The sequence below is a fragment of the Pipistrellus kuhlii genome, unplaced genomic scaffold, assembly GCF_014108245.1.
Source record: "Pipistrellus kuhlii isolate mPipKuh1 unplaced genomic scaffold, mPipKuh1.p scaffold_m20_p_21, whole genome shotgun sequence".
In the NCBI taxonomy this organism is placed as follows: Eukaryota; Metazoa; Chordata; class Mammalia; order Chiroptera; family Vespertilionidae; genus Pipistrellus; species Pipistrellus kuhlii.
In genome coordinates this window covers 12381979-12396265 of record NW_023425520.1, presented here as the reverse complement: position 1 = coordinate 12396265, position 14287 = coordinate 12381979, and the positions used below count along the sequence as shown (strand labels likewise).

General features: G+C 44.9%; 1 protein-coding gene across 1 annotated transcript in view; it reads left to right on the top strand.

Annotated features, from left to right (window-relative positions):
• ZGRF1 (zinc finger GRF-type containing 1) overlaps window positions 1-14287 on the top strand; it is a 43938-nt gene that overhangs the window by 15322 nt on the left and 14329 nt on the right. The window contains exons 9-10 of the mRNA XM_045586023.1: window positions 11990-12133; window positions 13718-13832. Of these exons, the coding sequence (XP_045441979.1) occupies window positions 11990-12133; window positions 13718-13832 (259 nt within the window). The remainder of the gene's footprint in view (window positions 1-11989; window positions 12134-13717; window positions 13833-14287) is intronic.

The following is a 14287-nucleotide window of genomic DNA, read 5'->3' as shown; positions in this document are numbered from 1 at the left end:
TTTTAGATGGTCAAGTTCAGTCATCACATGTGGCTTTTCCCTGGGAACACAGCAAGTTCTGATGCTGTCCCTCCAGCCTCCTGCCGGCCCCAGGAGGACAGCAGCAGCTGTGTCTGTTTTGAGTGTCCAAGTCCTCTGTGCTTCTGGCAAGCTGACGCTTAAATTGAGGTTCCTTCTTCTGAAAACCTGAGTTTTGCTTTCAGAGCCTGTTCTCTGATTTCTTTCTTTTTAAAAAGTATATTTTATTGATTTTTTACAGAGAGGAAGGGAGACGGATAGAGAGTTAGAAACATCAATGAGAGAGAAACATCCATCAGCTGCCTCCTGCACATCCCCACTGGGGATGTGCCCTTGACCGAAATCGAACCTGGGACCTTTCAGTCCACAGGCCAATGCTCCATCCACTGAGCCAAACTGCTGAGGGCTGTTCTCTGATTTCTTCCCAAGCTCTTTGATCCAGGTGAGTGGAAAAGCTCTGATTCAAATGTGCTCACCACATCCCTGGCTTGTTTTGGTCATTTAAAAAAAAAATAAATCTTTATTGTTCATATTATTACAAAAGTTCCTCATTTTTTTCCTCTTCCACCAGGTTCCCTTTCCCCACCCCCCTTGTCCTCATCCATAGGTGTTCAGTTTATGTTCAGTCTCTTCCCACACCCCCCCTCTCCTCTTTTCCCCGAGAATTGTCAGTCCACTCCCTTTCGGTACCTCTGATTCTATTATTTTCAACAGTTAATATTGTTCATCGGGTTTTTTAATTCCCTTGGTTTTTAGATTTACTTGTTGATAGTTACATATTTGTTGTTCATAATTTTTATCTTTATTTTCTTCCTCTTCCTAAAGAACCCCCTTCAGCAATTCATATAATTCTGGTTTGGCAGTGATGAACTCCTTTAGCTTTTTTTTAATTTTATTTGTGAAGCTCTTTATCTGGCCTTTGATTCTGAGAGATAGCTTTGCTGGGTAGAGTATTTTTGGCTGTAGGTTCTTGTTATTCATCACCTTGAATATTTCTTGCCATTCCCGTCTGGCCTGCATAGTTTCCTGTTTAGAAATTAGTTGATAATCATATGGGTGCTCCTTTATAGGCAACTAACTACCTGCTTTTCTCTTGCTGCTTTTAATATTCTCTCTTTGTCTTTTGCTCTTGGGATTTTAATTATGATGTGTCTTGGTGTGGTCCTCTTTGGATTCTTTTTGTTTGGGGTTCTGTGTGCTTCCTGGACTTGTAAGTCTATTTCTTTCACCAGGTGGGGGAAGTTTTCTGTCACTATTTCTTTCAATATGTTTTCGGTATCTTGCTCTCTGTCAACTTCTGGGATTCCCATAATTCTGATGTTGGTTCGCTTGAAGTTGTCCCAGAGGTTTCTTACACTATCTCCAACTTTTTGGATTCTCTTGTCTTCTTGCTTCTGCAGAGGAGTGTCCTCTGGCTCTTTGTGTTCCAAATCTTTGACTTGATTCTTGCAATCTTCCATTCTGTTTTTAGGACTCTGTATAATATTTTTTAATTCAGAGAATGTATTCTTTATTTCTTGTTGACCCCTTATTATTTCTTGTTGATCCCTTATTATTTCTAGTTGATCTTTATTATTTCTAGTTGATCCCTTTTCATATCTTCATAGGTCTTGTTTATTTTATCGGCCTTTTCTAGGAGATTCTTGAAAAACCTTATAAGCGTGGTTTTGAACTCTATATCCAGTCGCTTTTTGTCCTCCATTTCTTTCGTTTGTGATCTGTTTCCTTGTCTCAGCATTTTCGCTGCTTCCCTGAGTTGGTAGGGTGGCAGGATCAGCTGTATCTATGCCAGGAGACAGCCTTATTCGACTAGACTTGGAAAACTGCAAGAGCCTCTGTGCTCAGCTTGGATGGGGCGGAGTTTCAGGGTGGAGCCTACAGCCTTGGTTTCCGGTTAGCCCCGCCCTATGAGGTTCCTGAGTCTCAGTGTTCCTCAGTGTCCTTTGGTCCTTGCTGCAAGCACCTCTGAGAAAAAGGTGCCCTAGAGTTTCGCCTGCTATCAGACAGTCTAGTCTCTCCCCCAACGAGCCTGCAACTGGGGTTCAGTGCAGTTGGAAGTGGGGTTAAGAGCAGTCCGGAGCTTATGTCTCCTTCTCGCTAGGGCAATCCAGCAGCTCAATCAACAGTCTGTCCTCTGCGTGAAATGTGCGCGACTCAGGGGCTCTGCCTTTTGCCGCTCCCCTGAGCTTCCACCTTACAGCCCAGATTCCCTCTGTATGAGCCTGGGGCCCGAGGGTCTTGCCCAGAACTGGGGTTTTGTGTTGTCGGAACTGGGACTCAGCACAGTCCGGAGCTTTTGTCTCCTTCCCGCTCCGGCAATGTAGCAGCACAGTCAACAGTCAGTCCTCTGCGCGCAATGTGGGCGACTCTGGGGTTCTGCCTTTCGCCGCTCCCCCGAGCTTCCCGCCTTACAGCCCAGATTCCCTCTGTATGTGTCTGGGTCCCCAGGGTCTCACTCAGAACTGGGGTTCAGTGCTGTCGGAACTGGGGTTCAGCACATTACGGAGCTTTTATCTCCTTCCTGCTAGGGAACATTAGCCAATCACTTAGCCGCCCCTTCTCTCCGGCTCAGTCCTCTCTGCGCACGCAACGTGTCTTCGTACCTTAGGTTTTTACAGCTCCTCTGATTTTCCTTCTGTTTTTCTCTTTCCTTCTCATTGTAGAATTTCCAGTCAGTCAACTTTCCTGTAGTTCTGGATAATGTCCACTTTATATTTTAGTTGTATTTTTTGAAATTGTTGTGTGAGGCTGCAGTTAGGTGGTTACCTATGCCACCATTTTGGTTTCTCCTCGGTCATTTCTTTTACCCTGACAGGTTTCAAGTATGTCTCCTCAGGGAACACTTTTTAGGTGGATTTTTGTTCCAAAACCGAACACTGGCAACTGCTTTCCTTTTTCAAGTCTGCTTGGCATTTCCAGGGAAGATGTCACCAAGGTCATTGTCCTCGGGCAGGGCGGCCTGCTCAGCCTTCCCTCCCGCTGCGTCACCCCGCTCTCCCCTCCAGGTAGCTCTCCACGTTAAGGACTCTTCTCTTCCTGTGAAGCCACACTTCCGTTTTTGGGTCAGCAGGGGCTTCTGGGGTTCAGAGGGGACTCAAAGTCCTGTTCAAGGATTAAGGGGGGATTTGGAACAGTCACAGCTTCTGGTCCAGGCTCCATCCTGCCTATTTTTCTTTTGAATTACTTCCTGGTTTCTTTGGCAATATTTTGGCTCCCTGGTCTTTTTTCTCACCAAGGCACATCATGCTGTGCCTTCATGGTAAGTGCAATGGGAGGCCTGATCGACACTGCGTATAGGGAAATGCTGATCTCTATTATTTCTTCAGATAATCTCCCTCTTCTTTATATTTATTTCACTAGGACTTTTATTATTCAGATGTCAGCACTTATGAATCTAATCTCTAAATATCTTCACATTTCTTTTACATTGTCTGGGTTTTTGTTGTCTTTCTTCTAAATTACTTGCTTTTCTAATGTATCCATTCTCTTTTTATCCTCTTGATTACACTTTAATTACCATATTTTTCCATACGAATACTGTTGTTCCTTTCCTTTTCAGGGGTTCTTGCTCCTGTTTGCATTGCTGCACCTTCCCTCGTTTCCCTCTTCCCCTCGCTCACTGCCTGCTATGCCCATCTGTCTGCTATCTCCTTCTCTGAAGGGCTCCGAGGCCCAGGGTTTCTATTCAGGGCCCTGTGCCCCTTCAGTGGTCATTGTGTTGGCCTGTGACCTGTTCCCTGGGATCTCAGCTGTTCTCTGGCAGTGCGTCCGGGAGGCTGGCCGGGCTCAGTGCTCCCATGACTCAGGGAGGTGGCTCAGCCCCAGGCTCCATTTATGGCTTCTGTCTGTGGATAATTTACTTAACGTCTGTCCAGAGAATCATAGTAATCACACCTACCTGACATGTACAGTGCTGTTGGCCTAGAATATAACATAGGCTAGTGCAGGGGTGTCGAACTCAATCAGAGAAGGGGCCAAAATCTAAAATCCAGCCTAAATCGCGGGTCGAATGGTTTACTGAACAGTCATAAACTGACAATGTTAACCAGAAATGTGAATTTAAAATGAGTGGAACAATCTTTTCCTTAACAGTGCTGTTAACCAACTCACATGCTATCAAGCAAAACAGTAATATTGGTATCAAGCAAAACAGTAATATTGGAATGTACCTAAAATGCTCATTGTTTTGTTTTCTGGCTAGATGTCTGACACCGTTTTCCCCGGATCAATGAGTCAATGTTCGGTTTTATTTCTTGGGCTGTAGCAACCCGCAAAACAGCATGGAGGTTGTCATTGGTAATGCGTGATCTGTGCTTGTTTTTGTTCAGATTCATTATTGAAAACATCTGTTCACAAAGATAGGTGCTCCTGAACATGGATAGAATACGGGCAGCATGAAGTCGGAGCTCTGGCATTGAGTCAGGGGGCAGTAGAGGGTAGAAGTCCTCAATTTCAACATCCTGAAACCTTGATTTCAGGCCACTGTCAGACTGAAGTTCGATTATCTCCATCTGAAGGTGATGGGGCACATTGTTGACATCAACTGTAAAAGGATTGGCAAAGATGTCAAAGCCTGAGTGCTGTGTTCTAAAGTCAGAGAAGCGCCGCTCAAATTCACTTAGTAAACGGCTAACTTTGGTAGCCAGCCGACTGCAAGGAAAAGTACCAGAAATAGTGGTTGAGATACTCAAACAAACGGGAAAGTGGACAAGATTGTCCTGTTCCAGTTGGGACTTCCATAGTTGAAGTTTACGCTGGAATGCTGTGATCATGTCAGACATCTTCGTGATGACTTGTTTGCGTCCCTGCAGCTTCAGATTCAGTTGGGCGAGATGCTCGCATATGTCACACATCATAGCAAAATCACATAGCCAGTTCAGGCAAGGGCTTTCCTTTACTTTCCATGAAAAGAGCAATTTGTTCTCTGAGCTCAAAAAATCTTTTGAGGACTGCGCCCTTGCTCAGCCATCTTACTTCTGTGTGGTATGGCACGTCTCCATGCTCTGCACCCACCTCCTGTAAAAACTGCTGGAACTGGCGATGATTCAGGCCACGTGCCCGTATAAAGTTAATAGTTTTAATGACTGTGGTCATTATGTCATTCATGTCCAGAACTTTTCCACACATAGCCTCTTGGTGGATAATGCAATAAGTAATCAAGGGTGTGTGGCAGTGACTTTTTTGCATTCTTTCCTTCATTAGTCCAACCAAGCCTTTCTTTTCCCCGCACATTGAAGGTGCGCCATCGGTAGTTAGTCCCACCAACTTTTCCCAGGGTAATTTAAAATTATTTATAGATTTCTCCACAGCCTCAAATATATCTCTACCAGTCGTCGTCCCATGCATGGCAGCTACGTCCAAAAGTTCCTCAGTGACAGAGAGGTCGGTCTTCGTAGCACATATAAAGATGGACAGCTGCGCTGTATCAGTGTTGTCTGTGCTTTCATCGATAGCAAGTGAAAAAGCAAGATAACTGCATGCCTGTTCGGCCAGCTGTGATGATAGATTTCCTGAGAGTTCTTGAACTCTATCTGCAATGGTGTTTCTTGACAAACTGACATTTTGAAAACTCTGTATCTGGTCTGGGCATACTTGCTCACACACTTTTAGCATGCATTGCTTCAAAAAGGCACCCTTTGAAAAACACCTTGAAGTACGGGCAATTTCTTCAGCCATTATAAAGCTTGCTTTCACTGCAGCATCATTTTTCGCTGTAGCCTTTGTAAACATTTGCTGCTGTGATTGTAGTTTGCCTTTTAGTTCTTTAACAATTTTATGCTTTTCTTCCAAAGTATATTTGCCATACTTAACATTATGTTTGGTGTCAAAATGACGACATATATTGTACTCTTTCATCACCGACACTGTCTCATAACACAATATACACACTGGTTTGCCCTCTCTAAGCACAAACATGTATTCATTTTCCCATTTGTCATTAAATTGTCTGCCTTCACCGTCAACTTTTCTTTTCCTGGACATTTTGGGATCAATATTGGCAGTAAAAGATGTAGTTTATTGGAAATCTGCGTTAGAAGGAAAAAGTTGAAAACTGCACAGGGATAGCTTGATTTGGCAGATGGAGTGGAGAAAAAAAAAGTCAGTCAATAAATGCCTGGCTTGGTACAGATAGCAGATTCTGTTGCGATTTTTATGCCTGCACTTTATGCCAGGAACTGGCAGCTTCTGCTGAGTATTTTTTATGCCCGCACACTCACTCTCTCCTCTGCTCTGCCACCCGCACAACCACATCGGATGCCGGACTATAGGTCACGCCTCCTGAATCTCGCGTGACTTGTTATCTATGTGCATGCGTAATAGATAGCAAGTACGGCGGCCGGCGAGATCACAAGCCTCCTATGTCACCGCACGTCATTGTGATGGAACGCAGCGGAGTGCAGTGATGACAGCGCGGTGCGGGCCACATTGCAAGGCCTGGCGGGCCGGATTTGGCCCGCGGGCCTTGTGTTTGACATGTGTGGGCTAGTGTGTCTTCCTAGCAGCAAATCCCGTCTATTGAGACCTGCAGATGACTGATCTGCTCGCTGGTCATGGTGCCCAGTACTCATGCACATGGCCGCCCCTCCTCACTCACATCCCTCCCTGGTCACTGCCCCGGAGTTGGCCCCGAGCCTCTATGTTGAGGGTCACATGCCCAGTTTCAGTCTCAGGACAGACCCTGGAGTCAGTGGCTCAGGAGTGATGCCCCACTCACTTCCTACACCCACAGCCACAGCTTCCCGTGGCTGCCGAGCTTGGGGGTTTCCTGAAGTCCCCCGAGAAAATTCTCTCTGTCTTTTCTCTTTCCTCCCAGATCTCCTTCCCATCATCTGCAGGGATTAGTAGTTTCCAAGCTTAGTAGATTTTATCATTCCATAAGAATCTCCCTTCCTAGAAGTGGGGGTGGTCTCCTGCGCGGTCCTGGTCTGTGCGGTCATTGCAGTGGGACGTCGGAGAACGGAGCGGGAACACACTTCTCCTGTCAGCTGTCGTGAAGCAGACATCTTTCTACAAATTGTGGCAAATGTTTAAGAAAGTAAATATTAGCAAATGGGAATAAATTGTTTTGATATGTTACCTCAATTGGAAAATACTTTAAAATAAATTCGGTGTAAAATATACTGTAGGGTAGCTCAGCTTTTTCTAAAATAGTTTCCTAAACATATTTACTGAAATGGCAGTTCTCAGGGGGCACTGATAAGTGATCGTAAAGAAAAGGGGGCCTGCGGCTGGATGGGCTGGGAAAGGGCTGAGTTAACACAAGCTCAGCCAGGCCTGCCAGCCTCGCAGTGCTGCTGTGCTCTGGGCTTCCCTGGGTGGCACTGTGCCTGCGAGCCGTCTTCCTGAGACCGATGAGCCTCGCTGGATCAGTTATTTGTAGAAGTTGTTTAGATCAGGATTATAAAGAATGCATATGTACAGTAAGCATTTTATCTTAAAATGGATGAATATTTTTATTTAATGAGATTTTGACAGAGTCAAGGCTTTTGTTCAGAATGTGGGTTTTTGATTGGAGATCCATTCATCGTTCTTTTTTTTTTTTTTTTAAGGATTTTTTTAAAAAATATATTTTATTGATTTTTTACAGAGAGGAAGGGAGAGAGATAGAGAGCTAGAAATGTCGATGAGAGAGAAACATCGACCAATTGCCTCTTGCACACCCCCTACCGGGGATGTGCCCGCAACCAATGTACATGCCCTTGACCGGAATCGAACCTGGGACCTTTCAGTCCGCAGACCGACGCTCTACCACTGAGCCAAACCGGCTTCGGCCATTCATCGTTCTTGTATAAACCATCCCCACAGGGCACCTCCATGAACATGCCCTCTGACCTGGGCAAGCATGTACACACCTTGGAAGCAGTCTGAGTGGAAAGCAATTTCCATTTGCTCACTCTCTTTTCTCATGTTGTACACTGATCTCCTCTGTAGTTGAATCAGGAGTGTTTTTTTGTATTTTGGTTCCCTTTCTTTTTAAATATATTTTATTGATTTTTTACAGAGAAAGAGAGAGGGTTAGAGAGCTAGAAACATTGATGAGAGAGAAACATTGATCAACTGCCTTCTGCACACCTCCTATTAGGGATGTGCTGGCAACCAAGGTACATGCCCTTTACTGGAATTGAACCTGGGACCTTTCAGTCTGGAGGCTGATGCTCTATCCACTGAGCCAAACCGGTTAGGGCTGGGTCCCTTTCTTTTCTTTTTTAATTTAATAAATCTTTATTGTTCAGATTATTACAATTGTTTCTCCTTTTTTTACTCCCCATAGCTCCCCTCCACCCGGTCCCTACTCCACCCTATGCCCTTACCTCCCCCCGCTGTCCTCATCTATAGGTGTATGATTTTTGTCCAGTCTCTTCCCATACCCAGACTCAGACACCCCTTTCCCCCTGAGAATTATCAATCCCCTTCCATTTTATGTCCCTGATTCTATTATATTCACCAGTTTATTCTGTTCCTCAGATTTTTAATTCACTTGACTTCTAGATTCACTTATTGATAGATACATATTTGTTGTTCATAATTTTTATCTTTACTTTTTTCTTCTTTTTCCTCTTTTTAAAGAACACCTTTTAGCATTTCATATAATACTTGTTTGGTGATGATGAACTCCTTTAGCTTTTCTGTGAAGCTTTTTTTTTTTTTTAAATATATTTTAATTTTTAAAATTGTTTTTTTAAAAAAATATATTTTATTGATTTTTCACAGAGAGGAAGGGAGAGATTTAGAGAGCTAGAAACATCGATGAGAGAGAAACACCGACCAGTTGCCTCTTGCACACCCCCTCCACCGGGGATGTGCCCGCAACCAACGTACATGTCCCTGACCGGAATTGAACCTGGGACCTTTCAGTCCGCAGACCGATGCTCTACCACTGAGCCAAACCAGTTTCGGCTGATCTGTGAAGCTTTTTATCTCTCCTTCAATTCTGAATGATAGCTTTGCTGGGTAGAGTAATCTTGATTGTAGGTTCTTGCTATTCATCACTTTGAATATTTTTTGCCACTCCTGTCTGGCCTGCATAGTTTCTGTTGAGAAATCAGCTGATAATCGTATGGGTGCTCCTTGTAGATAGCTAACTGTTTTTCTTTTGTTGCTTGTAAGATTCTCTCTTTGTCTTTTGCTCTTGGCACTTTAATTATGATGTGTCTTGGTGTGGTCCTCTTTGGATCCCTTTTGTTTGGGGTTCTGTGTGCTTCCTGGACTTTAAGTCTATTTCTTTCACCAGGTGGGGGAAGTTTTTGGTCATTATTTCTTCAAATAGGTTTTCAGTGCCTTGCTCTCTCTCTTTTTCTAGCGCCCCCCCCCCCCCCCCCCCTTCGTAATTCTGATGTTGGTACACTTGAAGTTGTCCCAGAGGCTTCTTACACTATCTTCAACTTTCTGGATCCTCTTCTCTTCTTGCTTCTCTGGAGAAGTGTCCTTTGCCTCTTTGTATTCCAAATCTTTGACTTGATTCTTGCATTCTTCTAGTCTGCTGTTGGGTCTCTGTATAATATTTTTTATTTCAGTCAGTGTATGCTTAATTTCTAGTTGGTCCTTTTCCATTTCCTCAAGGGTCTCTTTCAAATCCTTGAGGGTCTCGCTAAATTTATTGGCCTTTTCTAGGAAATTCTTGAAAAACCTTATAGGTTTTGAACTCTATGTCCAGTCATTTCTTATCCTCCATTTCTTTCATTTGTGATCTGTTTCCTTGTCTCCTCATTTTCGCTGCTTCCCTGAGTTGGTAGGGTAGCTTTGTGTGCTTGGTGTCCTATATGGTTCAATGGGTCAGCCTCCCAGTTACCTGATGTGGACACTCTTGGTGCACTCCTTTGTGGACTGTGTGTACAGCCTTGTTGTAGTTAAGTCTTGATTGCTGTTGGTGTCACTGGGAGGAATTGACCTCCAGGCCAATTGGCTGTGAGGACCTGCTGTGTCTATAATGGAATAATTGCTGTGCTGGAGACATGTTTATGGGGCAGGACTTGTTCCAGTAGGGCTTTGTGCTCACTGAGTCTGCCTCTTGAATGTGTCCCTTATGAGAGGAGTTGAAATCTGGTGTCGTCTCACACTGACCACTAGATACACTAGCTTCTGGGTCTCCAATGGGGTACAGGTCAGTTACTGTCTAGGCCATCCAGCAGGAACTACAGTTTTCTTCTCTTTGCTTGGGACTTGGCGGGTTTGGAGCTGCAGTTTATTTCTTTAAGCTGCCACAGTGCAGGCCATTTATATGCAAAAGCGCTGTGTGGAGCCTGGGCGAGTTTGTAGAATGTGCGGGGTGAGGCCTTAGGGCGGGGCATGGTGGGGTCTCCGGGTGTCACTAAGCAATGGCTGCCAGCAGCTGTCTCTGCCTTTCTGCGTGTCCAAGTCCCCGCGTCCTGGTGCTCCAATGCAGTAAACAATGATTGCTGCACGCACCTCTGCAAAAGAGTCACCCTCACTTTGGGACCCACTGGCCGACAGACCAGCTTCTCCCCGTAGATGTCTGTATACCCCGCGTGTCCCCAGAAACTGGATTTCAAAGTGATGGGGAGCTTGTTTCCCTTCAGGTTAAAAAAAAGCTGTGTGCCCAGTTGCTCGCCACCAGCCCGAGTTGTGTGCCTCTGTACCTCAGCTTTTCAGCGCTTGTGCTCCTTTCTCTTTCCTTCTAGTTGTAAGACTTCCATTCAGCCAGCTTTCCTGTGGTTCTGGGTGATGACGTTTTGTCTTTTAGTTATAGTTTTGAAATCGTTGTGCGAGGTGGCAGATTAGTTGTTTACCTTTGCTGCCATCTTGGTTTCTCTCTGGGTCCCTTTCTTTAGCAAATCCTTTAAATTAAGTCTTTCTAAATTGTTTGCTTAGATTTTCTTAAAACAGTTTTTTTCTTCATGTTCATAATGGCTGAAATAATACAGGATTAAGTTATATGATTATAATAACAGAAACAAATGGTATAAATAAGTTTTAGAACTAACACAGTTTTAAAAAAGACAAATACAGTTGACTCTTTTTTAACTTTCTTTAAAAAAAATATGTTTTTATTGATTTGAGATAGAGAGCGAGGAAAAAAACATCAGTGTGAGAGAGAAACATTTATTGATTGCTTCTCATGCACACTTCAGTTGTGGATCAAACCCACTACCTGGATGTGTGCCCAGACCAGGAATCGAATAGGTGCCCTTTCAGTGCACATGGTGATGCTTAACTAACTGAGCCACCAGCCAGGGCTAGAGTTGACTCTTTGCAAGCGTTAATTCTGGCGGTGGTAGAAACTGTGCTTAGATGTTCGTGCAGTGGCCTGCTGGCCGCGGGGTCACAGTGTGCGCTGGGGATGGGTGGGCAGGCTCTACAGAGAGAAGGCAAACTGTTCATTCTCTGCAGCTAGCAGAAGTCTGGGAAGAGACTGCATTCCATCCATGGACTGCCAACCTTTTCTGAGCATGGAAACCACTATACCGCAGAGCATCTCTAGACCAGCGGTTTTAACCTGTGTGCCGCAGAATGTTTAAAACCTGCAGTTCCTGCCTATTGAGTCAGGGGCACTGACCTCTTTTCCCTCAGATTGTCAGATAAAAATTGACAATAGCCCACCAACAATAGCCATCCGGTGTGAGTGATTTAAAATTGTAACCTATTTTTTTTTAATATTTTGTGTGTGCCACACCGAATCTTAGTAATTAGTTTGTGTGCCATGAGATGAAAATAGCTGCTCTAGACTAATAGTATACATGGGGAAAGTCTGATGTAGCTATAAGGCTGTTCTAGAAGAGAGGAGTCAGATGTTGTCTGCTTTAATTACACTTTTTTATGATAACTTTAAAACCATGAAAGTAATCTAATTAAAAACATAAAGTGGTATATGTTCAGGTCCTCATTTGGGTGGAATCTTGCAGATGACAATACCAATTTTGTTTTTTGAAAATAGTGTCGGACTAGGCACCTAAGAAATCTAAGTAGCTCTGGATTGAGCATAGTCCCGAGTCCTTTCCATGTCTGTTTTCAGACGATCTGTGGGTGGTCTCCAAAACCTTGGACTTCCAGCTGGACACGTTCATTGCCTGCAGCGCTTTCTTCGGACCCTCGTCCGCCAATGAGGTGGAGCTGCTTCCTCTGAAAGGCTACTTCCCCTCCCGGTGGCCCACAGACAGTGAGTATGGCCACGCCTCGTTTACCAGAGAGGACAGGCGTGAGGCGCTGCGAGCTGGAGTGCTCATCGTGGGGTTCTTTGATTAGAGCTGAGAAAAAGCACCCACTTCTGCCTCCTGTATTGTGTCCCTAGAAACGTGTGTGACAGGTGACGCTGTAAATGTTCCTGCAGTTCAAGCCCCAGAGTGCTATCAACGCCCAAACCCCCTGACCCTCGCTGAGGTACTTTGTTGAGGTTGCATTTACAGGGTATATACCTGATTTTTATTTTTTTATTTTTTATTTTTTATTTATTTATTTTTAAATATATTTTATTGATTTTGTTCAGAGAGGAAGGGAGAGAGAGAGAGAGTTAGAAACATCGATGAGAGAGAATCATCGATCAGCTGCCTCTTGCACACCCCCCACTGGGGATGTGCCTGCAACAAGGTACATGCCCTTGACCGGAATCAAACCCGGGACCTTTCAGTCCGCAGGCCGACGCTCTATCCACTGAGCCAAACCAGTCCCGGCATATACCTGATTTTTAAATAAGAATTTTGTCAAATAATTTCTTGTATTTTAAGTTTTATTCTCTTGGTATACTTAATTTCCTTGGTTCCTTATTCTAGTCAGGCACATTATAAACAAATAATTTACTTTCACATCGGAAGTAGTCTTCAGATTTTGCAAGGAATTTGGAGAGCAGGTGAGTGGAGGGTGTTTTATGTGGAGGGATGTTGCCTTTAGCCCTGGGAGCTCCTGGTGAGGCCGGGCCATCAGCCGCATTCACTGGAGGGCCAGTGCCACCGTTGGTGAACCTGGGTCTCCCGCATTGGCAGCTCTGGGATTTCTGACGTCCAGGATTTGGCCCATGACTAATTAAAGACATAACATTTAGTGACTCATTCACGTATTTCATATAAGTTTTAACTTGTGTGTGTGTGAGAGAGTGTGTGTGAATCCTCACCCGAGGAGAGAATGGAAGGGGGGATGGAAAGTGAGAGAGAAACATCAATGTGAGGGGACACATCGATTGGTTGCAGCCTGCACCCACCCCACTGGGATGTGATGGAACCTGCAACCCAGGTACATGCCCTTGCCTGGGAATGGAACCCAAGATGCTCTGGTGCGCAGGCACTAAGCTGTCGGCCAGGCTAACTCCATATTTCCTGTGGGAACGGAGTGGACAGCTGGAGTTGTCTAGTGAAGTGAACATCGGTCACTTCAGAGTCCTTAGCAATCTCACTAATTTCCTGCTTCCCATATCGCTCTATGAAGTAACTGAAGAAATGCAGCCAAGTGCTCAGAAATGACACAGATGCTGCAGGGACAGGGCGGGATGCTGAGTAGCTACGCATGTCAACCATGTGACTCCACAGTATCTGTTCGTCTGTCCATCGACTGCTGTGTGTGGCCCGCGCCCCTCAGGGTACAGTCACAGACCCACCCACAGTGTGCCTGTGCAGACGGCAGCACGGAGCGCGTGTGCCGAGGGCTTGCTGCAGCCTGGGACTGGTTTAGCACGGCTCTGAGCTGCGTGGACACTGAGGTGCTGACGGTCTTGTTGTGTGCACTGACGCCCCTCTCCACGCCCTCTCCGCAGCAGTCGTCCATGCGCTGTGGGTCTGCAACGCCAGCACCGAGCTGACCACCCTGAGAAACATGCGGGAGCACTTCAACCCCTCGACCCTGCCTCTGACACAGCACCTGTTGGCCATGTAAGTTCTTCCTGGGGGCGTGGGTCTCCAGGAAAAGTACATCCCGTACATTTGGCAACAAAATGTCATCGTCTCTCCGAGACTACTGGTGTGAGAGGACTGCGGGAGGCACACACTGTTCCCATCACCATCCGTTCCTCTAGCCCCGTTTTGGTTGGGCTAATAGAGGCCACTGCAAATTATTTTCCCATGTCAGGATAACTTCTTAAGATCATTTGAGTATTTTTTTTTATTCTTGTGTATTTTTATTCCATAAATTATGTAACATTTAAAAGAATAATTTTACATTATCAAAGTATCATATTACACACCTTAAATTTATTTACTATGTTATATGTCAGATTTATTCAATTAAAAATCTTTTTTATGCTGAAACCGATTTGGCTCAGCGGTAGAGCGTCTGTCTGCGGACTGAAAGGTCCCGGGTTCGATTCCAGTCAAGGGCATGTACGTTG